This window comes from Syngnathus floridae, chromosome 4 (genome assembly GCF_059516105.1).
Source record: "Syngnathus floridae isolate MCC-2025c chromosome 4, RoL_Sflo_1.0, whole genome shotgun sequence".
NCBI lineage: Eukaryota > Metazoa > Chordata > Actinopteri > Syngnathiformes > Syngnathidae > Syngnathus > Syngnathus floridae.
This window is the reverse complement of record NC_142416.1, coordinates 12,455,455-12,480,129: the sequence shown is the minus strand read 5'-3', so window position 1 is coordinate 12,480,129 and position 24,675 is coordinate 12,455,455. Positions and strand designations below refer to the sequence as shown.

Here is a 24,675-nt window from a genome sequence, read left to right as displayed (position 1 = left end):
TTTTGACAGAAAATGACATCACAGTTGCTAAGTCTCAGGTCACAACCAATCATGGCTGCCCCTGCGCCCCTTGAGATTAAACTGGGTGAATTTTGTTGCTTAATTTATCTTCCACAAATGCAATATTAATCAGAATAAGATATGTCAGGCTTCAGAGAACTTTATCAAGAAAATGTGAGTGTTGGCAAATAATCAACAGCAAGAATCACATCTAAGTTCATAAAACTCAGGCAGAAAATAATTTGGTCAAACAGTTTTATACACTCTTTTACACACTCTTTGTTCACATATTGAAAAAAATAATGAAAAACTGTTTTGGAGATCATCAAAATAACACTAAAACAAAACTGCAATGCTCATAAGTGACAAGAAGCCATCTTTATACAGTGTTCACAACAATTTAGTCTGCTTGCAGGTTTATTTCAATCATACTGAAAAATAAGGAGTAATGAAAATCATAACATTCACACTCAAATTGGCACGCATTGCATCAGTTGTGAGAATAGGCGTCTCATTTTCATAGTTTAATGGCAAAATCGAACACAAGCGCATGTATAAAAACAATTAAGTGACAAACTGATTGCATATGTACAAACGTTGAGTGCTTTGTGCAAAATGTGTACAGATAATGATCACGTGTTGATATAGGATAATGTGCACAAAACATACATAATACATCTCATGAGCATTAAACCAACGCATAAAGGAAAAAGCATTGTTGTCAAACAACGTTCATGTTTGCCTCAGTGAACAAAAAATAAAACAACACTGAAATTAAGGCTTAATTATTGATAACCTGTCCAGATTCATTTGGCAGACTAGGATTGTTTTGTTGCATCGAGTTTATGAAATGCCAGCAAAATGCTGATTTTGCTTCTTCCTTAGTTTTGTTTACCCAACAAAATGTGATGCATTGTGTGTTAAATTCAACAAGCATTTATTTTTTTATATATATTTCTTTATTTAATTACTTAGTATTTATTTTAAATAAAGGCCACTTCATTTTTTCTGCTCTTGCAATACATGCTTCCAATTAATCAATCGTGTCCTCTAAATGAGCAAAACTGAGGGACTTAAAGAAGCCTGGGTATTGTAATGTTTTGAGTTATGTAATATACTCATTTGAAACATTTGTCAAATGAGTGATACTGAAATGAACAATGTGCTGCAAAAAAAAAATCAAATTAAACATTGTCTCGAAGATGTCAAGATACAGTCATGTCTCCATAACATCCATCATACATATTGGGAATTTAGCTTTGTTATTATCCAGTCCCATGTTAGCGTGTGACACCTTTACAGTCATAAATAAAGCACAAAAACATGAAGAGAGTGGAAAAATAGAAACAGGAGCTGTTTTTGAGGGGTCATTGCGAGTCGGGCTCTGTGAAGACCATGTTTGTCTTCTATCCTGAAAGGTTTGGTGATGTACAGTATACTTTTATTCATGCATCGAATTTAGCAGATCTATGAAAAGATTTGAAAAGAAACTTTTGACATCAGCTTTGGAATTTGCTCATTCAAGAATGAATTTAACTGACCCTGTAACCGGATATTCTCATTCGGCTTGGTCACGAGCATGTTGAGAGGCTAAAAGTTGATGAAAAGTGAAAGTGAGAATAAAAGCAAAGTAGACAAGGTTTTCACCCCATAAAGCACTTGGTGTGACTTTGACTATTGCGTCTCCAAAGTTTTGATACCGCAGAGAAATGAATGTACTTGCATTGTAATGATGTGATGCGTAACCACAGGCTACACGCTGTTGTCACCGATATAGTATTTTGTTCAGAAGGCACTAGTAGTTCAGTTTGGAGGGCACAAGGGCACAGGTAGAATATGATAAATCAATTCTGACAGTTGCTTTAATTCTGCACTTTTAAATATATTGACAAGCTGAAATTTAAATGAATATTTTTGGATTACCTAGATCCACAGATTCCACGATTGTATGATGCGAGTTAAACACACCAAACAAATGTCTTTATTTTTATAGATACAATTTTGTGCAGTTAAAAGTCAACACTTTAGGGGGGGGGTTGTGTATTTGTGTGATTGCCAGACATGGATGTAATTTCGCTCTTATCAATGCAGGTTATTGCCCGATACGCAGCAATCGGTTCAACGGTGGCCCTGTGGCAAATTGATTTCCTCTTGTGCCTCATTGCTGCGATTATATCTGCATTATTGACTTCACGGAAAACTCTCTCACGCATAAAAGAAAACAAGTGCTTCGTTTGACGCGGACGCGATAATAACCGAGCCAGGCAGTTAATGCAGATTTGAAAAATGTGTAAAAATCTCACTTAGCAAAAGAAATGTAGACACTGTACATTTGCACAAAAGCATGTTTTCCCTCATCTGATCATACAACTGACATCTACTCTCAGCGATCTATCACGCATTCTGAAAGGCAAACTCCTCACAAATACACTCATACCTGTAGGCACCACAAAACAACAAATTTAGGCTACGATGATCACACCATTAAAGTGGCACATTATTAAGTCTATTGATACAGTAGAGGCCCCCCTCAATTAAGAGGCTGTGTCCCAAAACGACAATCACACAGAAAGATGGAGAAAACACTGAAATATTGAATAAATAGAACAGGTGAACTGACCAATGTGTTATTTTCCTCTTCTAAGGCAATCAATGAATGTTCTGTGCTTTGAACCATCTTTGTCTACACAGTGACTGTCCCTCACATTCATACTACTCCACTCAAAATCTTTTCAATACCGCTTGAAGTGACTGTTTACAGTTATCCACTGATATCATTTGGTCTAATTCTGACTTTTTGCAGATTTAGTCAAATAAGTGGAGGTGTGACCGTTACATTTGAACGTCAATGAGTACAATTTTAAAATCAATATGGGCCTAAAAAAGCACGTGCATATGAAAGCTCTCGGGTCACAGTATCAAGTCTAGTTAAAGTGCCTTCCTGCCATTTGTGATGCTCCCTTTTTTGCCCTAATTTAAATCTTATTTTATTTTGTGCTTTTGATTTCATTTTGTGAGCGGAAATACATTTTGTTTGAGATATTTCACTTCTAAAAACAAGTGGTAGTGGAAGAAAAAAAAATTGTGCAAGACCTGTGCTTAGATGTGCATTTCCATCAAAATCGAATCCACGCAGCCTACTTTGTAGCATATTCTCTTAAAATGTGAGCACAAGTGAATACTGTATATAGCCCTCATGTCAAAGTAGAATACATAGAAAAAGTTAACACTGCTTCATGTGATTCCCTCATTCTTCCCATAATTCCCTGCTCAGCCTGTAATGCTGCATTGGCACCTATTAGGAATCTAAAATGATTTTCCCTTTAGTAAGATTTAGATCAAGTTAGAATGATATGGCACAACTATCGTTATTTTTTTTGCACTGAAAAGAAAAGTGTCATGTAAGAAACCACAGAGTGTTCGTCAGTCTACATGTGGGAAAAAACAACACACACAAAGGCTTAAAACTTTGTTCGGTATTCATAATTGTTCTGCTCTAGTCCTGAAGGCACTTAATGACAATGTGAATTTAAAAAAAAAAAAAAAAAAAAACTATACCAACAAAATATGGTTTTGCCCCTTTAGCCCGTCATCCTTCTTCTCTACTGTGCTCAACACAGGTTCAGTCTACCCAAACATTAAATTCCATTTAACAACGTGAGTCGCGATTTTTCCTCTTTTACCTCAACCATTTTCCTCTTCTTCGGGACTTGCCAAGAGGAAGGGACATATTGCCCGGACAAGCAAACGGCCCTGGAGTAATAGCAGCTCGGGGCAGCAGCGGGGAAAGAAAAAAAAAAAACAGAACAACTAAACAAAACGGGATGGGAGGATTAAGAGGATCAGAGGCGGGAGTAAAACTCCTCATTGAGTCTTGTTAGCTCATCTGCCTCCTCGCCGATATACTCTTCACTTGACTGCACCTGAGGGGCCATTTGTGCACCTTCTGAGGTCACAAGGTCAGAAGTAGGGCGAAGGAAGTGACGGTCTTTGGTGGACGATTCCCCAGCTTGCTGTGAAGGGTCCCTATATCCTTCCTTTCCCGTTTCTGTGGACGAAGCCGAGACGGTCTTGGGCCTCACTGCGCATTCTAAGTGCGGCGGAGGTGTGGACGGAGAGGAGGGAGGCCGGGTGGGCGCTGCCTGGGCAACATTTGATATCGTGTTTGTCACTGATGCCGCTGGCGAGGGTCCTACCCTGGCACTGAGCTCCTGTTGATCTTGGCACATACACTCGCCATTTTTAGGGAACAGAAAGGTCCTCATTTGGCCTTTTCCCTTCACATTCACAGTACCCCTGTAATCAAACTCCAAGCCCATGGCGCTGAGCGCAGCGTGGCTTTCTTCGCTCACCTGCACCCGACACTCCACACCGGTGGAGTCCATGCGGCTGGCGATGTTGACCGTGTCTCCCCAGATGTCGTACAGCAGCTTAGTGGTGCCGATCACCCCCGCCGTCAGCGGCCCGTGGTTGAATCCTATGCGGAGCTTGAAACCGAAGCCCAGCATGTTTTTGTTGAAGTCGTCCAGTACTCCCATCATCTCCAGGGCAAAGTTGAAGAGCGCTCTCAGGTGAGCGTGCGTCGAGTCCTCTTCATTCTCTGCTAGTTGCTGGACATTCAGTCCAGATGCCGCCATGTAGGTGGCGCCGATTGTCTTGATTTTTTCCACGCTCTTGAATTCGGGTTTTCGAAGGAGCTCATCAAAATCTCCAATTAGTTCATTGAGGACACGGTAGCATTCTTTGCCACCCTCGTAGCTCTCCTCATAGAACTCGCTGAAGTTTACAATACTGGCAAAGATCACGGCCACGCTGTCGTGGTTTTTGGAGTAGCTCTGTGTTACCTGGGAACAATTAAACGATTAAGTATTAGAGGTGTGTACTTCATCGTCACAGTTTTGAACAATCAAGCAAATATTTCTGTGTGACAACACCTTGAGCTGGTCAGCTACATGGATGGGGATTATGTTGCCAAGTAACCACTCCGCCTGGTCCCTCATCGTCTGAATCTTGAAGCGGTGCTTGTCGGCCTCCACGTTGCCATGGTAATGCAAACGATAGCTGACCTCAAACTCACGGTTTAGGAACCAGACGAGGAGAAGAAGCAGGAAGAAGGCAAGAACCGCTTCGGGCACCAGAAGATTATGCGGTCTTAGAGATGCGTCATGGTCTGATTGTGAAGTTGACCCAACGTTTGGTAATATGGAGCTGTTTGATCTGAGGGAAAAAAGACATTGAATCATTACCAAGTGCTTCAAATCGTACTGTTGCAAACAATGAATTTTGAGGAAACATTTTTAACAAGCTTGCTTTGTTGTCTGCTCTTGTGAAATAAAAACTCATATGTATTCTGTGACTAACTACAAAATAAATCAATACAGTTAACTGGGTGCACTTTGTGACACTGTCCCAAACTTATAAAGACTATAAGGTTCTTTTTAGGTAGCATTTTATCATAGTGAATTTTCCACATAATTGTGAAAAATCAAACTGCTGTTCATAACTACACTTAAACTTCAAAACATTTTTTTTTTGGGGGGGAGCCGTATCATCTTCCTGACCATTTTGTTCTACGAATTATTATTGCTGATACTGCATCCTTGTGAAAAGTTAAAATCAGACACACAAAAAAATTGTAAAAAATGGCCAGGAAGATCAGCCATCTCAAGTATATCAATTAGGATGTGACGGATTGATCATTATTAACACGAGACACATTTAACAGCCATTACTGCTGGTGTATGGAGAAAGTGACAAGGAGAGAGAGCTTGGGTGGAATAATAAGACTGAAATCTGCAGTTAAGAAAACTTTAAAAAGCAAGCCACTGCGCCTGTTGACCCTGGAAATGTCACCCATCATACACCTCTGTTGCCATGGAGACACTCACCCATGAACCGGTAAATTGTTATTACTGGAGCTGAAAGAGAGAAAGTGTTGTCAATCAGAACTGCAATAATGTAACACACACACACACGCACACACACAAACACAGGAGACTAATAACGCAATAGAGTATTATCAATTTTACAAAAACAGATTTTCACTTGGAGAAAAACTGATATGACTGAGATAGAAAAGTTGTATGAGTACACAATTTAGCTGGAGTAGCTTGATAGAAACATTTAATTATTATATATATTATACAGTTATTTTCATAATTACAGCCTATATGCTGATTTCTGGGCATGCACGTCCTCCTTGATGACCACGACAGCACAATGCCCCACTTCATACTTCTCAGAATTTCTCAGAAGGCGTGGTACAACTATTACAAGCATACTGTATGCACCTGTACCTGTGCAAGGGGCTATAAAGCAACAGCAACATGGCGATCCCTGTAGCAGTGGCCAAGACCGAACGCATCCAAAAACTGAGTTGACAGAAGTTGCAGTACTGGATGATGGCGATGATAGTGGCACAGCATAAGAACATTGTCAGCTGGAAGAAAGAGGAGGCAAAAAGGAATTCAACTTCACCGACCAGTAACGTCTTATAGTAGACCATGTACAGTGAATCCTGAGATTTGTTTCTAAATACATGCTACATATTTGAAGATATTTGGCTCAAACTTCAGTTTTCAGTAACTAAGTTACAATCACCTATTCCTACCACTAAAGCAGGCAAATAGCGAGCTCGCTATGTCCACACCTCTGAAAATGCCTCTTCCCATTATCGAATTTATGTGGTTACTTAAATTCCCAAGTGCTATTTATTTTGTGTTACTCAGGCTAATGTAAAATGTTGGAACAGAAAGCCTTGTGTTTATAACTACCGACAAGTATGTGCGCAAATGTCCGTCATGTAGAATGAGCCACGGGCAGAATGACGTGCGCTTCTGTGCTTAATAAACATTTGACTTTCCCTTTGGTGTCTGCTATGTGGAACTACACACACCCACATAACACCAAGTGCGGAGGTGACGCCGTGGACGAGAAAGTCTTTGGAACCTTGTCAGCTCGTGAGGCTAGTGATTCTGCTCATGGCATGCAAAGTCTCGTAGCGACTGTGTAGGTTATATTCCAGCCACCTGAGGCCCTAAATCAGGGTTGTCAAACTAATTTTTTTCACGGGCCGCATTGTCATCATAGCTTCTTTCAGAGGGCCATTATGACTGTCAACCCAAATAAATGTATGAGCACCTCATATTATATACAGTAAAAGCTACAAACTGACAAATAACTCGTTTTCAAATCAGACGAGTAAAAACTGGTCAAATATTTAGAAAAAAAGATATTAAAAGTGAAGACAATTTGCAATTCTAGTAATGACACACGAATTTGATGCACAATTTGTCTTCGCGGGCCACTTAAAATGATGTGGCGGGCCGTATCTGGCCCCGAGGCCTTGAGTTTGACACCTGTGCCCTATGTGGATATATATTTTCGCAGCTCAAACATGTGGTGATGTAAGCAAAGAGTACAATTCCCAATATTTAGGAGATAAGCCTATTTTTGTGATTAATGGTGTGCAAATAACTGAACTCTTGTTTCTACGATGCACCATCTTATGCCCCACTTCAAGCACTGTTGAGTCCTATTCATCGAAAATCTTACTCTCAACGCTCCTTCAAACTATCCACTTTGCTCTGCAAGCTCAATGGATAAAAACCACACAATGTGCCAGTCAAGTGCATGACTCGATTTAGCAGAATTCTGAATCACAATTCACATCTGATCATATTTACCTTTTTTTAGTACAAACCCATTCCAATGAAATTGGGAAGTACAGTAAAGCACAATTAAAACTATGGCTACGATTTACCTGAAGAGGCAGCTGAATCCCGTAGGTCATGTGGGACAAGACCGAGACAGCCGGTAGGGAGACCAACACGGCCCCAATCATGTGACGAGCAGCCCAGCCAGATACCACCAGTATTAGGGAGCGGGTGCAGTTCATCACTTCCTCCAGATAGAAGGCCATGCTACAAGAGAGGAGATGTGACCGTTAGTCTCGTTCACAGAAAAAGTATAACCCCTCATCAATTGTAGGCTCACCGTATCGACAGCACCAGAGAGGCTAGCTCCAGCAGGCCAGCCAGAGGGGCCACAGCAAGTGATGCCGAAGATGGGGGCCCCACAGTGGATGAGCTCACCAATGCGGGAAGAAAACACGCCAGGGTGAGGGCCAAGAAGATAAAACAGCTCAGGAGAACGTCAAGGAACGAGCTGAACGTGCAGCTTGCAAAGGTCTGTTCTTGGACTTGATTTTTCACCTAAAGGAGAAGAGTGAGAGAAGTGAACGGCTCGACTTGCCTCGAAAGCCTGACTGCGTCAAACATGACAGTTACTTCCTTGCTTTACATCCATTTCTAAATACTGACATACATGAAACATATGGAACGGTCTTCAAGTAAGGACAGTCTACTACTTTTACTGTGAGTGACCCTGTAAAATGCTGCAATAGTAGTGATCGTCACAGAGGACAAAGAATATATACCAATAATATATTGTAAATTTCTGAAAGGTTTGTGAAATTGCAACAGTCGATTCTTAACAGTAGTACTTAAATGGTGTTTTCCACATACGTAAGGATTAGGCCAAACTGTCATTTGGTTAAAAGTACACGGTATGAACTTAATGTTTAGCTCCACGATAAACTTCACCCAGGTGTATCAGCAAAATGATGACTCGTATCTCGAAAAACCCGTAAGTCAGGTCACTTGTACATTGTAAGAAGAAAAGATAGGAACATAAAAATGGGTCATTCAACCGCAAGGTTCAAGGCTACTTACAAATCAGCGTGGAAGTAGGACACCTAAAGAGGTCAAATCTCAAAATGTTCCAAGCCAAAACAAAAACACATGGCAACTATGATATGCTTAAATTAGCTTTTTTTGTAAAGAGACAATCTGACTGTCAATCGAACAATGCTCAAGAAGGTAAGTGCAGACATCTAGTATAACCAATAATTAGAGATACATATATATACTGGTAGTTTATTTTGACTTTCAGTTCACATCACCACTTTTGTCTAATGTAAAAAAAAAGAGCGATCTTAATGAATTAATTCATCTTGTAGAATTCGAGAGCACTATTTGGGCATGAGATGTGGCCTGAAGATAAACAATATGAAGATGGTTATAAGAAGCTCAGCTGCATGTGGCAGCTCCTTCTGGCAGCATAATCGTCTCAAACAAGAATGTCATGAAACAAGAGCTCAAAACATCCTAGTAATTATAATCGTTTGAAAACAATTCATTATTTTCTCCATAGTGTGGTAGTATTTTGAGTTTTTTGTGTGAAATTGCCATCTGTATGCACCTTTTAAGTTAGGGCACAAAGTTCTCATTTGAAATTTTCACTAAACATGTCAAATTTCAGACGTTCCTGGTTTCCCTGCCGCAATAAAATACACAGATTGAAAATGACAACGTGGATTATTTAGTACTACTGGCGCAACAGCAGGGGGCCACATGCTCGTGACGCGCATGGCCTCTTTGTGGCCACCCCCCCACTGGGCCTTTTACTTGGAAATAAGTGAAAACAACTGCAAACCTCTATTGCATGGGGCAATACATAAGACTAACACATTTTCATAGCTTGTCTTGGAAAACGATGTGCGTGATGTAATATGTTGATACCTCGTCCTTGTAGCTGCTGCGATAGGCTGTCTCCAATGGTCGGTCTAGAAAGTTGAGGCTGATCTTGTTGATGGGTGGTTTGAAAAAATAATCCTTCATCAGACTGGAAACAGGAGAGCAAGACCAAGTATATAGTATACAATATATTGTATATCCAAGAGAAAATAGCACACTGCCAATGTTTCAATCACAAAATCTAACATGAAGAGCACTTATTTTGTCACTTGACACTATCAGAACAAGAATGACATTGGTTTAGAACATTTGACTGGCAACGCCGGTTGAAAAATTCCACTTGCTCACCTGTCTTCTCTGATAACATCCACAAAGTGGGCATCGCTCTTTTCTCGAAAATTCTTGGCACGCAGCTGAATAAGAGCAGAGTGCTCCATGCCTGTACCCGGTGGTCCGGCGCCAACTGCCATAGCAACACTGGCGCCGGTCATCGTGCTTGTGCTCGTCTTCTTTTCTTTCTCCTGAAGCATGTCGCACAATGAGCTCTGACTGGCCCTCACCGGATCATCCAGTGGGGGGCTCAGGAGGCCGTTGGCCGTTCGGAGGCTGTTAGCAGCGAGGAACTGGAGAAAGAAGACGAAGAGATACAAGGACATGGGCATGAAGGGGTGACGGACACATTCAAAGTTGCTGAGATTGAGTGCTTGTGCGTGTGCTCCACCTTAGCGCCGCTTATCTTGCGCTCATCCTGGCAGCCGTTGAGCACAGCCACTTCATCACCCTGTTCAGACATCACCTCAAGGCGGGAAGCACATGGATGCTGCACAACAAAGGAAGTGAACTTTACACATGAATGGTTTGGCTTCAGACTTTATTTACGTTTGCCCAGTGTGGGTCACAAGACTTGTCTTGTTGCATTGAGGAGATGTAGCTTCGGGTTATGATTTTAGTCTGTGACAACAAAGTAACAGAACTGTTTTTGGCCTAGCCAGAGCCCCAACTAAACCGATTAATCACTTCTGAGAAATCTGAAAATGGCTGTACAGGCGTGCATTGACGCTCCTCACGAAACTTGATGGAGCGTGAGAAATGCTGCAAGAAATGGGCACAATGTCCCCAAAATGGGTGTAGTACCAAGCTTGCCTCGACCTCCTACTAGAGAAGTTAATCTGCATGCGTTCAGTCCAAGCTTCTCTGGGTATCTTCACGAATCATTTTTAAAATCCACGATTCTCAGTTTTGCCATTTAATGTGTGTCAGGGGCAAAAAGCTAAGTTTGACTCGCAAACTGTGAGGCAAAACTGACATTTGTGAACCTTGAAGATGCAAAAAATTGGTTAACATATACCTCCTAAAGACTCTATCACTTTGTGGCCTTTTCTATAGTATTAGTATTTCATGAGTGGTTCACAACCCGCTATTAGAGAATCAGCATTCCCAGCATGCTTTGCAGCAGTTCCAATTAACACTTGTTACTGTGTTTAATGTGTTATACTGAACAGACAGACTATATGTTTTTTTTTTTTTTATTATGACCTACCCCGGTCATGTCTGGTGGTTGGTTGGGCAACAAGGGTTCAGCAGCTTGGATACCCCCGTGGATGATTTCAGGAGCGTGGTACTGCGTACAGACGGGCAGGCTCATCCCAACAAAATCACTTCCCGGATGAGAACAGCCGCACTGCGCATCATGTCCAACCTTCCTTCCTGAGATCAGGTAGGTTTTCAAACCTGAGGAGAAGCAGAAAGGTAAACAAATCTTTACAAACCAAACAAGCACCAAATTGGAATCATTTGATGTTACATTTCTGGTGCTATGCTCAAAACACTCAAAATGGCCATGGCAAGCAGGTGGGAATGCATCACTGTTTGTTTCCCCAACTATGTTTACACATCATCCCAGAGCTCATTGTTCAAACCACTGAAGGGCCAACAAGGAGATACGCAAACAGTGAATAAGAGCATTGCCCCATAGCCAACTGCTATCAGCCTTTCCAAATACGCTCGACTAACCCAACTCGATGACCTTTGTCCTCAAAGACCGAAAGGTGCTACATGTTGGCAGGCGTGAGGTCATGTGATTTTCAGCTGAGATTGACTTATTTCCTGACTTTATAAAGGTATCCCGAGATGCAATGATTTTGCAAGATAGAACAGCAATATCTTAGTTTTATATTAAACAATCTTGCAATGACGATGTATAGTGGGAATACATACGAATATTCGCTGCAAAATATGTAGAGTGCACTCCATTCAATTGTTGACCCTGACAAAAGAATGAAATGATTTCCCAATTGGAAATCCAATAATTTCAGTCGAATGAAACATGAGCTGAAGAGTTGGCCTGCTTTAGATGGGACAAACATTGTGTGGATCCACATGTGGTAGCATGTGCGTCAGTCTGATGCTGAGTGGGTGTGCTCATGAAATGGTTTGTGTACTAGAGTATATTTGCTACATTTTTACTAAAACAAACAAAGTCAAACAAAATGTGTTTGCATGTGTGTGTTTGTGTGTGTGTGGTTAGCCACTATTTCATTTTCTAAATAACATTATTACCATTTAGAAAATCATTAGTCTTCTGTCTTGCTGCTTTCCAAATCAAGTTTACAAACTTGACACAAATATTACAGTTTGTCATTTGTTACTGTCTTGTTAATAGTGTGTTGATTAGTGCTATTTTGCAAACACACACACACACACTCACATACATACACACACATACACACAAAAACATAAATTGTAGATTGTGGAACTAATGACCATGACTGACTTTTATCGCAGTTCTCTGTCTTGCTTGTTTGTCCTTCTAAATAAAATTAGTCAAGATGCGCAACTAAAAATCAATTTATCTTAGTCTGCAAGTAGAGTCAACTTGGCAGTGACTCTCATCTTTTCTGCCAGCAGCAAGCCTAACTTGGGCTTTGAGGCCTTTTCTCACACATGAAACGTGTCCTTTGAGAAGACAGACGTGTACATAAACTCATGAAATGCTCGTGATTGCTATCGACTGTTCAGAGGTGCGTAGTAACATGCTACATTAACTCTGGCCAGAGTAGTTTGGATGCAACACACATCTTACTATTACTTCAGTAAATATATTATAAAAAGAAACAATACTTTTACATTCCATTGAGCAAAATACCATTTATTTTTAACACACATTTGACTATTATTTGAGTAAATACACTACTTTTACATTGTGCAATATACCATTGTTTAATTTAATTTTTATCCATTGAATTTATTGCTTGCCGATCGAGGTTTTTCGAGCGTGCGTGCGCCTGTGAGAGTTCCTGCGATGTTGTAATCACATTTCAATCACATTACACATTTCATAAATACAGTGGTTCTTAACCTGGGTTCGATCAAACCCGAGGGATTCGGTGAGTCGGTCTCAGGGGTCCGAACACACCCGATTTAGCATGTAAATTCATGATGACATATATCTGAACTGGTCTCGCAAAGGCAACAGCAGAAATCACACTGATTTGCAGGTATATAATTTGTTTTGAGTTCATGCATTGTGTTGGTTTTGTATTTTGAACAATGTTCATGCACGGCTCATTTTGTGCACTAGTTAAAAAACATTCATGTCTTGAGTTTGAAAAGTAGAATTTTATTTTTCACTAAAGAAGGGTTCGGTGAATGCGCATATGAAACGGGTGTTCGGTACCTCCAAAAAGGTTAAGGACCGCTTGTCTTGTTAAAAAAAAACTCCTCAAGTAGAAATGTGAATAGTAAAAACCATCCTAAGACTTTATATAGATGGCCTTATGCTGACAAGAGTAAATGTTGGAGTGATGGCAACAGACAGAGGAAGAAACACTCTGAAGGTCACTCAGTATAGCATACTTTACATAACCCAAATTCCGTACGCTTCTATTTCAGCTTTCTAACTAAATCAATGGCCTCTTTGAATGCTTCAGGAGGAAACCCAAAATGCAGTACAGTACTAATTAAAATCCGATCCATTTCCACCGATTCTGTCTGTATTTTATCTGTCCATTGTCTGAACCACTTATCCTCACTGGGGGGGGGGGTCACATACCCGATGCTGCAAAAATCCCAATTGTGTTGTGTATTGGTATGATAACATGACTCTTGGCGAAAGACACACCTACAGGAAATATGCATCATGTCGTAACCCACACGTGCATGTACATGCGCACAGACAGACAGACAGACACAATTAGTATTTCTTTTGACTTACGTAAAGTACATAAAGCTGTGTTGCACCTTTACATTTGCCCCACGTATCTTATTAAAGAACAAATCAACAATGATCTCTCATACACACACATGTAAAGTGCAAACTGATCTTCATAAAATGCTATCACTTGAATGAATGAAAAAAATGAATGAATGGAGAAAAGAATGAATGGAGAGGAAGCATAACTGCGCCGCGAAATTCCACATGCACACCAGAAGATCATAAACACCATGGACACGCACCTCAGAAAAACACTATTCTATCGCACACTCTCTAACTTCTGACTACCATGCATGCACTATCGCACTTGCTGTGAAACAAATTGGATTTTTTTTTTTTGTTATTGAGTCTATCTAACTATCTATCTAGTATCTATCTTTCTTACCTGGGGTCTAAAAGCATGAATGGTGACATATTAATATTTTCTCCTTTGAGACATTCAAGTATTATGTACAAAAAAATAACAACAAACATGACAAATCTACATTCATTTGTCATCATTACGTTGTCATTACTGTTATATATTTCTGTGATTTTCTTATTAATCGTCTCAATATTGTGGTAATTATGATAACAACTGTGATCTTTCTGGTCACTAAAATACTGTTGTTGTTTTTTATTGCTGGCTTGATAGGTGGTACTATACAGGATGTTACTCATGACGGTTTCTGCTGACCATACAGATGTGAGAGTTGAAACACAGATCCTATTACTGGGAACTCGGTCAGTACGTTTACATTCACTAAGGGAAATATAAAATGGTCCGCCCTATACTATACTCAATAAAAGACGACAGTTGTGGTGTTGATGTCGAAGGAAAATATGCTCAACCAGCTTGAAGAAGTCCCAGATGAAAAAAAAAACATACATGAAGGGTAAAACACGATGTAATATCCATTTTCACTGCTGACTGAGCAGACAGACCTGCATGGGTATCCATGTATATCAAAATGTTTTAAACATCACACCAGATTTCTTTTCCTATTCAAACTTGAGCTCTTTCTGAAATTGTCTGTATTTTGCTACAAATGCAGCATCCTTGTATGATTTAACAAGTAGCAGCTAAAAAGGAACACCATTGCTGGAGCATCTCAGTCATGCATTACTTGGTCCAAGCTATGCAAATAACTTTGGTCACTTGATTAATTTGTGCACATGCTCTACACCAGTGGTGTCGAACCTGGCCTGCAGGCCAAATTTGGCCCACAGTGTAATTGTATTTGGCCCGCAAAGACAAATTGTGCATCAACTTTGTGTCAATACTACAAATTGTCTTTACTTTCTAAAAATAGAGATGTTGCTAGTTTTTTTTTTTTTTACCATTCATCTTTTTAAAAATGTGAACCGTTTTTATTGGTCTCTGATTTCAAAACTGGTTAGTCATCAGTTTATTGTGTACGGTATATAATATGAGAGGTTCATATATTGATTTGGGTTGACAGTCATAATGGTCCTCCGAAGGAAACTATGACAACTATGCGGCCCGCGACAAAAATGAGTTTGACATCCCTGCTCTACACATTTACGTTGTCGGTGTCCCAGCACATTTACTGTCAAAATGGCACTTTTGTATGGCTAATTTTGGTCACCATGCTTCTCATTTGTGGCCATTTGAGTGGGTGTATAAAAGTAGAAAAAATGGTGAGCATATCTATGAACTTAAATGTCTTTCTGTGAACTACTACAACAACATCATGTACCTAGCATCTATTAGTCAATTTACATACACATAGCAAAAACATTTGTCCACCAACATCCAACATAATGCAATTATAATGTTATTGCCAGAGTTCCAGCAACACAGCACACTACAAAGCAACTGTTGTTGCAAGTTAAACTGCAAACAATTTACGGCTAAAGCCTCTTACTGTATTCACCAAACTTTTTTGTCATTCCTCACTTTCATCTGCTGTCTGCGACTAAGTAAACGGCGCCCAGGCTAAAAATAGTTTTTGAATTGCTTTCTTTCCTCACAGATCCGGCCAACTTTACTTATGCACTGTATATCACTCGAAGCTTCATCTCCTCTCTGTTGTCTTGCCAAACCTACATCCATCAGCACCTCAAACTGCCTATCTTTATATTTGTGTCTGAACTACACTATCATTTTTCATGTCTTCCTTTAAACTTAACCCTTCTCCCTTAGGTCTTGTTTTTTCTACTCCCCTCCCTTTCCTAGCCTCTAGTTTTCTGCCCAGTCGGTGGCAGGTCTTGAGAACAGGCGCTTGTGCAATACCAGATCCATATTTGGACACGCTGATGGAACCGTGGGATGAGACTCTCACATGATACTCCTTCAAATACCCTTCCCTTTCCTCTTTTTGATTTTTTATTAGTACACACAGTTCAGAGAAATCTCCCTTTCTTTACGCCCTCCTGTTCACCATATGACTGTGCAAATTTACAAAGAGTCGGTTGGGAGTAAATAAAGACATATTAGCTGCGGGTGAGCATCTTTTCACAAAAGACGATTCAATACGATTCTCGATACATGGGGTTTGATGCAATTTTCGTTTCGTTTATTTATACAATTCAAGGATGTAACGATTTTAAAATGTAACCATTCAATTTGAATTGGTTTCATTTTCTATGGCTGCAGCTTCTGTCAAGTTTATTAATATGCGACACGTAAAAGCTCCCCAAAGCCCAAATTACCTAATTTAATTAATTGAAACAATCATCAGCAATGTCAAGTTTGCTTAAGTGATGAAGTAAGCATTGCATTTGTTCCTATAATCATTGCAGTTGCAAGATCTACGTTGGCTTCATTTGTCTCCTTCGGGTATCCGTAGCAGAAAGTAGGCAGCAAAACATGTCAGCCTCCTATATGATGAGCTGAGACCCTCGTTATGTAATTCATGATTACGAGATCGACAAAAACATAAAAAAAAAAGATCTTTGATGTGATAGAACATGTTTATAGTTCATATTGAAATTCACAGTGAGAGTTTTTAAAAATGAACACTTTAAAAACAATTGACACAATATCTCTAAAACTGGTTCAATAAAGCAAGAAATACTGCTTGCTGTCATACATAAAAACGCAATTGTGTAGGACTGTATGTAAAATACATGTGATTGTTTATTTAAAAACATGTTCATTGTACATATGTGAATTGATTTACCGTAATTTCTAGACTATAAGACGCACCCGAATAAAAGCCACACCAGCTAAAATTCCGGGAAAATACTGTTTTGTTCATATATAAGCTGCACTGGATGCAAGTGTTTTAATGTTTAATATCCATAAACTCCAAATTCCATATATAAGCGATTCCATATATAAGCGAATACGTATGCACAAATCATAAAAATCATGAAATGTCCATAGATAACACGCTCTGGACTATAAGCCGCACGGTTCAAAGCTTGTGCAAAAGATAGCAGTTTATTAGTCCGAAAATAGTCATTCTTTTGCTTCAAACGAGGGATTAAGCTTAGTGTTAATGCTCACTTGTTGATGTTCATATCCTTGGCCGTAGAGAGATCTATAGCATCAAAATATCCAAAGAATTGCAACAATCGGCGGGAGTGTGGCTTCTCGAGAAATGTGGCGACACACACCATCTACGTCACACTCATAAACACGCACATACACACAGCTGCTCAATGCACGTAAGTAATGCACTTCACACTAAGTGCCTCTGGTGTTCTGTGGTAGACAGTGCTTGAGTGAGAAATGACCAAGCTTGCCTCTATGTAAAGGAACCCATGCATGTCTCCTGAGGTACTTCAGCACTTTGCAGGAAAGCTCTGTTAATCCAGCAAACACGCATGAGAAATTTCTGAAATTATGGCAACTCCATGTGAACTTTTAATGCACTGTCTCGAATGAGACATAAAGCGTCCTCTTAAGGCACAAAGACAAAAAAAAAAGAAAAAAATTATAATAACTCCCCGAGCTACCCTAAGATAGACTGTGGGAACTCCATGGAAAAAGGTCATGACCAGAAGATATGCGGCTTGTTCTCCATTCTTCCTCCCTCTTCTTCTTTCTAATGTCTTTCCACACAACACTGCTGTTTATTTGCACACCTCTTTGTCTAATACCCTTCCCTGAGATTTTCTGGTCTACCAGTTTTAAAGACCACTAAAGCAGGTGATTTAGGGGTCGCCATGGCAGTAAGAGACAAGAGTTGCCTTTTAATATGAACATCAAATGCTATTTGAAGCTGTTAGTTCGAAGCTAAATCACCTTTATATTGCTTTAAATGCTTTGTGAAGCACAATTTACTTTTGTGTATGTTTCAAGGCAGACGACAGTGGTTGAAATTGGTAGAAGCACATTTACATTCTCGCCACCTCAGTCGGGAACAACTTAACTAAACCGGTACAACCCTTTGAGTTATTTATTGATCTTACTCTATCTTGTTTTAAAATTGTGTTTAAAGACCTTGAAAATTCTTTTCTAGGGTGTTTTTCTATATCGCAGGTTTCAATTATTGCAAGGGTGTTCTGAAATGTAACCCCCACAAAGGAGGAGAATTTACCAAACTATATCTCTCTTACAAGGACATCTAATGGCCATTCTGATGAGCTCCATGCAGTAAAATTAGTTGGGGTTTTTTGGTATGAAAACACAATATAATCCAATAATTTTGTACCTCCAGTCTGTTATGTGATCAGCAAGTTCCATCACTGCATGAATGGTGAAAAAAAGTGTTTTCACTACACTGTGTAACTAATAACATCAACAATAGTTCCATTCTATGTAAGAGTAAGCCAAAATTCTGACTGCCAAGACTATGAAATCTGAAGCGGCTTAATGATTTTTTTTTTTTTGAGTGCAAAATGGTATTTACAACCACATTCTTTAAACTGAATGCTTAATAAAATGCTCTAAGTATTGAGTAAAACACAAAACATACTCAAAAGAAATTGTTTCTTGAAGGTTGAAAGTATTGTGTCGTAGATGTGCTGTCATTTCAAGACAGAGCACACATAGGAATAGAAAAAAATATTAGACCACCTCATTTTCTTCAATTTCTTGTTCATTTTGACGGTGGTACCACTCAAGGTGTATCATGTGACTAATAGGCAAAAAAGAAAACAAAGTCCCTAATATCACAAGTTCATAATTTAGCTAACATGGAAATAAAATGATTTAGAAGGCAAACATTTTTAGAAGTGATCAGAGATAATCGAAGGGAAATAAAAAAGCCGAGGGGGACTGGCCTAGTTACAGTTAAGGCTCAATCCATCCGTCCATCTTGTCACTTGCATAATTAAGTAACACGTTTAAATCAGCATAAACTAACTAGCTGGAGGGCATGGACTTCCCACTACAACGCACTGTAAAGAATGGGCCTGTGTAGCCAAAGAGACACTAAAGCACATGTGGGGCATGCACCTGTTTACACAAACAAATAAATTCAAAAAAAGCATTCCATGTGTACAGTATTGTTGAAGATCCAGACCTCAAATGTGGAAACTCAACAATACACTGCATTTGTTAAAAAGCCAGCATTGTGTAACTGAGATAGGAGGATTCAACCAATTGAGCCTAAAAAGCTAAATAGAAACTACAAGGATTAAACAAATCTGCTTATAAAATAGCTATCAAGAAACCAATTGATTTAAGTGCACATTCAGAAAATGATTTTATTTCAATTTTGGTTTTTCACTTCCAGTTACTCCCATATACATTTACTCCAGTCATTTGTTAGTCTATGCATAATTCCTTCACATCACCTCCAATAAATAAATACTCGCCTACATACATAAATCGGGACACCAAGTATGAGATCATGAGATAGTTTGACGCCTCACAAAGGGAAAGAGGCCGGGACATTTTTCCTACACAAACAGTCTCTAAGGGAAATTAGATTGCATTCATAACTTCGCCCACAATAAAAGCTGCATATCACTATCAGTCTGTTGTTGTTATTCACTCGGAAAATACAGAATGATGACACCCTTGTTTAGAGTCAAGTGTGAATACTGTCTGACACAAGGTCTTTGCTCACTCAAGACCATCAGACAGCTAGGACTTCTCCTAACATGACGGATACTCTTCTCAATAGAATTCAAAACATTCAAAGCTCAAAATGGTTGCTGTAAAGCTATCATGGTCAACAATGAGGACAATCACTGTAATACTAGTGCAGGAAGTGTGTTGACAAATAAGACCTACAGTATGTACCAAGGTAACTTTCTTTCCATACATGATAACTCATCTGGTTATATTATTAATCTATTTTCTTAATCTAGGTCCTGTCCCAGCTGTGCCGCAACCATTTCTTGACTATTTTAGCCACAAAACACATTCCACTCACAATGTGCAAGTTACGGGTGCGCTAATCTCCTAATCTTATCACCATGTTCTCTTGCTCATCTAGTGGACCGTTTCAACAAGACAAACTAGTCAGATAACATACTTCAATGCTCTCAGGCATGCAGTGACCCAACTCAAGCCTTGGTGACCGAGGACTAAAGTTCACAGAGATATTTAGATGTTCAACGCTCTTCCTTTGAAAGTGCACTCTAAGAAAATAAGAGGTAAACAACATTGACTCACCCTTCAGCTTGTCCACCACACTTTCTCCAGCTCGCTCCACCACTTGACCATCCTCCCGCTGGTAACGGTCATCCAGGAACTGAGCGGTGGCTTCAGACAGATGGACCTTGCCTGCCACGCCAAGCTGCTCCATCAGGTTGGCCAGATTGACATCGTTTGACCATACGTCAAACTTGAAGCGCTTCATTCCGAGAATCCCGCAGAGAACGGTGCCAGTGTGGACACCAACGCGCATGCTGACGGTTTCACACGTCTCCTGGCAAAATTGCTCGATGGCCTGGATCATACCGAGGCCCATCTCCACACAGCAGTAGGCGTGGTCAGGTCTAGGCTCAGGGCAACCTGCGACGCAGTAATAACAATCACCCAGTGTGCTGATCTTCTCACAACAGGTTAGTTCACAGAGACGGTCGAATCGTCCAAAGAGATCATTGAGAAGACCGACCAAGGCTGGTGCAGACTTATTGGCAGACATTTTAGTGAAGCCCACAATATCTGCAAAAAGGATGCTAACGGGTTCCATTCGTTTCATGTTGAAAGGTCGAAATATGATCTGTCCCCGCGGGATGGAGGTCTTCTTGCGTTTGTGGTTGTTGTGCGGGTAGTTCTTGGGACTGGTGGAATTCGGCGATGGCGAAGCTCCACCGACACCTCCGCCGGTGCCGATTGAGACAGCTGAGGCAGAGCAGGTACCGGAGGAATAACGCTTGCTACAGTTCTCACTCCCGCCGCCCTCGTCGTCACCCTGCTTCATGAGCTCGTCGGCGACACGTCGGGGCATGACCGAGTGGATCATACGCTCCTTCAAGGCCTTCTCAACCCCGAGGTCCTTGCCATGCATGATGGCTTGTCCCACTTTGAGAAAGGTGCTGCGAGAGCGCACCTCTGACATAATGAACAAGTGGATACCGATGACGTGGACGCACAGGTGAAGCAGCGCTTTGGCTGGACCTAGCCATCGAAGGGTGTCCGTTTCCCAATTGGAGCTGGAACTCCCTGACTGCGAATCGTAGCTTCTGTGAAGCAACGGCAGCCACCCTAATGCCTCGAATAAAATAGAGTATAGGAACCCCAGCATCACTGAAGCATACAGACGCACATGGAGAACACTGTATAGCAACAGCAGGACCTCTATGCACAACGAGAAGGTAGCCACCGGCGAGATACAAATTGATCGTTGAAAGTTCGAAAAATGGTATGAAGCATTTGCATGGTGAGCCCACTCCAGCTCAGTGTAGCCCGCAGTCTGGATCTGCGGGGCCAAAGTGATGGCGAAGGTGACCGCAATCAGGAGCAGTGACGTTTGGTTGTACAGTTGTGTGTAGTAATGAGTTAAGGTGAACAAGAAGAGGAGCACTAAGAGGACCAAAAAGGAGGCGGTGGGAGCCAGGAAGGTCATGGGATGGCAGCGGTCACTATTGACACCAAAGTAAATGGCCCAGAGCACAGCCGCCACGGCCAGGTAGAACAGGACATAACGAAAACGCCGCTGAGTCTGAGGAAAGCACCTCTCTTGGCACGCCTCCTCCAGGATGGGCGAGTCAAACTTGGGGTCCCAGCACTGGGCAGCGGAGCGCTCAAACAGCGGTGGTGCCTTCCTGCGCACCCTTGTTGCCGAGGTCACAGCCTGTCTGGAGTCTGCGGAGCTGCAGCTGGAGGAAATACTGTATTTGTGGAGGTTAGGGTTCATTTTACTTCTATCCTCGCGGCCTCGGACTCCTCCGACGACGACACCGGTGGGAGGCCTAACCGCTTCATGCTGTTGCACGTGTGGCGTCAGCGTACTGTTGGTAATCCGTACGGTCACGTCGCCATCCCTGTTGGAATTGCAGCTGACTTCTGTGGCGTGCATGAGAAGCTGCCGGTGTTGTTGTAGCGTGGCCATATTGAGGCGAGAAAGGAGGGCCGCGGGAGTGGAGTTAAATATTAATAGCTTTGGATGGCGCTCAGGCAATTAGATGTGTTGCGTGGGCGCTGTGTGTTCACATGTGGCACTGCGGGGAGGGAAGAATGGGGGGGGCACAAAAGGTGTTTTTGCTGGAATAATCACGCTGAGGCGCACACGTCTTTGCTCCACACACAGGAGCCGAAACACTCACTCACACCGTTCCTTATTGAGCTGCTCATGACGAGACCCTGGATTTACGTCACTACTCGCATTACAAGCATCACTCTGCAAAAGAGCATCGGAGTTCCTCCACAGCAAAACAACAGTCACAAATGAGTCCGTCTCCAACACTGATCATCCATGGTTGCGTCGCAAAAGCACATCCAGATGTGGGCTGTCAACAGTTGGTGATGTGTACAAAAGTTAAAACGGTCCCTAGCAGCTCTGCAACAAATGGCACCTTCACTCAGTTCAGTGGCCTTTTAAAACTCCACCGCTGCAGCAGCCTTAAACTTACAAAAATGCTGTCGAGATTGAAAAATGTTTTTCAAAAATATTTTTGGATGGGGATGGTTTCTGAATCAGGCAACTTTACCTTGTGCATTCCTTCTCAAGCAGCCTGCTGAACAATTGGATTTCCGTGCATTCATTCCTTCCATCGTTAGTCTTATAAATCTTCCCGAGAGTGGGATTTCGGAGCCCAATCCATGACCAGAATCCAGCTTGTATACAAGGCCTGGCAGACAGGCAGGCCTATTCCCACAGATCCAGCCCCGTCCTTTCCTGAACTGCCGCTCCGGATCTTCTCCGTGTGTGCCCCCCCACTCTACCTTCCAAAGAGGGTTGGGAGAGGTATGTGCTATTCCGAGAGCGCAATCCGAAAAGAGAAGCAGAGAAAATACCAACCACTGGCCCAAATTAGCGTCGCTTTGCCTCAACTGGGAGTGACTGCAACTTGTTGCGCGCAGTTGGCAAAACATACAAGATACGAGGAACAGCCTGGGTCGAGGCTGCTCTATAAATAGTGATGATCAAAGCTCAGCAATAGTAACAACACAACGCGGGATTTAACATTCGAACACTTTTTCTCCATATATCCAGCGGCGTTGGATTCCAGAGAGGTGTGGTTGTGGTAAAAATGCACTACTTTCAATTCAAGTCGTGCAAAACGTCAGCCTCAGAGCACGTCTAAAAAAAAAAAAAAGTTTTTTTTTTCCCCCCACGCCGTATTTCCTGCGTTTAGAGAGGAGACCCAGTGAGGGCTGCAGTTATTTGGAGCTCGATTTCCTCCCTTCACATCCCCCCTGGGCGAAGAAGTGAGAAATCCCCAGAGCAAACAAGAGGAAACCCTCGCGCGTATCCTTGCAAAAACGATCCAAAGGCAGCCAAAAACAGACAGTAGACTTCTTATCGGAACCAACTCCTCAGGGTCTAGATGGCACTAGTTTGTCTGAATGTGTGTGTGTGCGTCCAACACACATTGGAGTGCACGCTCAGGCTTGTGTGCGTCCTCTTCAGTCCACCGCTTGTCACCTCCCTTTTGCAAGCCTCTCGCTTTGGCTAAAACGCGGGTTTTATCTATCCGGGCAAGACACTCCCGTGGATGCTTTGCGTGTTAACCGGGCGAACGGAACATCCACACGCCTGGAGGTGCCACCATCTTCGCTGTGACGGGCTCGGAAATCCTCCCCCAGCTGTTGTGGCGGTGTGGGATGGTGGGACCAGCTTGTAAAGCTCGACGCTATGACAGAACAATACTACTTCCGTCAAAACAACGCATGAAAGTCCCAAATACTCCACCGCTGTTATGCCAATTTTTTTCAGACTGTGTATGAGTACATGCATTTATTCACTCGCTGGTTCAGAGAACCAATCCTTGATTATTCCATTACACCCTGCAGTTGTGAAGATCATGTGTTTTATTTTAATTAAGTGTTTTGCTCTTTTCTTGAATATAATATATTTTCTTAAATATATATCTGCAATCGTTACAACTGTTTGCAAATATCTGAATAATATCTTTGGGACCGTTTCCATCTTCTCTAACCAACATTCATAAACACCTGCAAATTGCCACTTAGTGTTATCTCTGTCTGTCTGTCTGTCTGTCTGTCTGTCTGTCTGTCTGTCGTCTGTCCGTTTGTTTGTCTGTTTGTTTGTCTGTTTGTCTGTCTATCTGTCTATCTGTATCTTTCTGTCCATCCATCTACCCATTTGTCTGAAAACAGAGAGAGAGGGAGAAAGAGAAGGAAAAGGACAAGACTTCACTCCAATACTGAAATGATGCTTTTATTTCCAAAATCCAATTCTGAGTTTCCGTTTTGTCCCTATGTCGTATAGGTGTCTTGACACAGCTGGAGATGGGTGGGTTTCCACAATGAGTGTCCGTTCAGGTCACATGTCACTGACTGACTGCCTTAACGTGCTTAAAGGAGGAGCAATCACACTCAACTTGTTCTTTCTCTTACTTTGTTTTTCACTGTTAGCAAAGGTGGTTAAGAGAGCATATTTACCCATATGT

General features: G+C 41.4%; 1 protein-coding gene across 1 annotated transcript; it reads right to left on the bottom strand.

The window, feature by feature from the left end:
• Positions 1–144: 144 nt before the first annotated feature.
• On the bottom strand, positions 145–23,897 carry adcy9a (adenylate cyclase 9a). Its single transcript, XM_088372314.1, has 11 exons — positions 20,267–23,897; positions 11,077–11,267; positions 10,258–10,356; positions 9,885–10,159; positions 9,582–9,684; positions 7,996–8,213; positions 7,763–7,922; positions 6,297–6,439; positions 5,889–5,918; positions 4,935–5,217; positions 145–4,844 (listed from the first exon to the last, which is right to left on the bottom strand). Exons 1-11 carry the CDS (start codon positions 22,149–22,151, stop codon positions 3,843–3,845), a joined length of 4,389 nt encoding a protein of 1,462 aa, XP_088228440.1. The 5' UTR covers positions 22,152–23,897; the 3' UTR covers positions 145–3,842.
• Between the last annotated feature and the right edge of the window lie 778 nt (positions 23,898–24,675).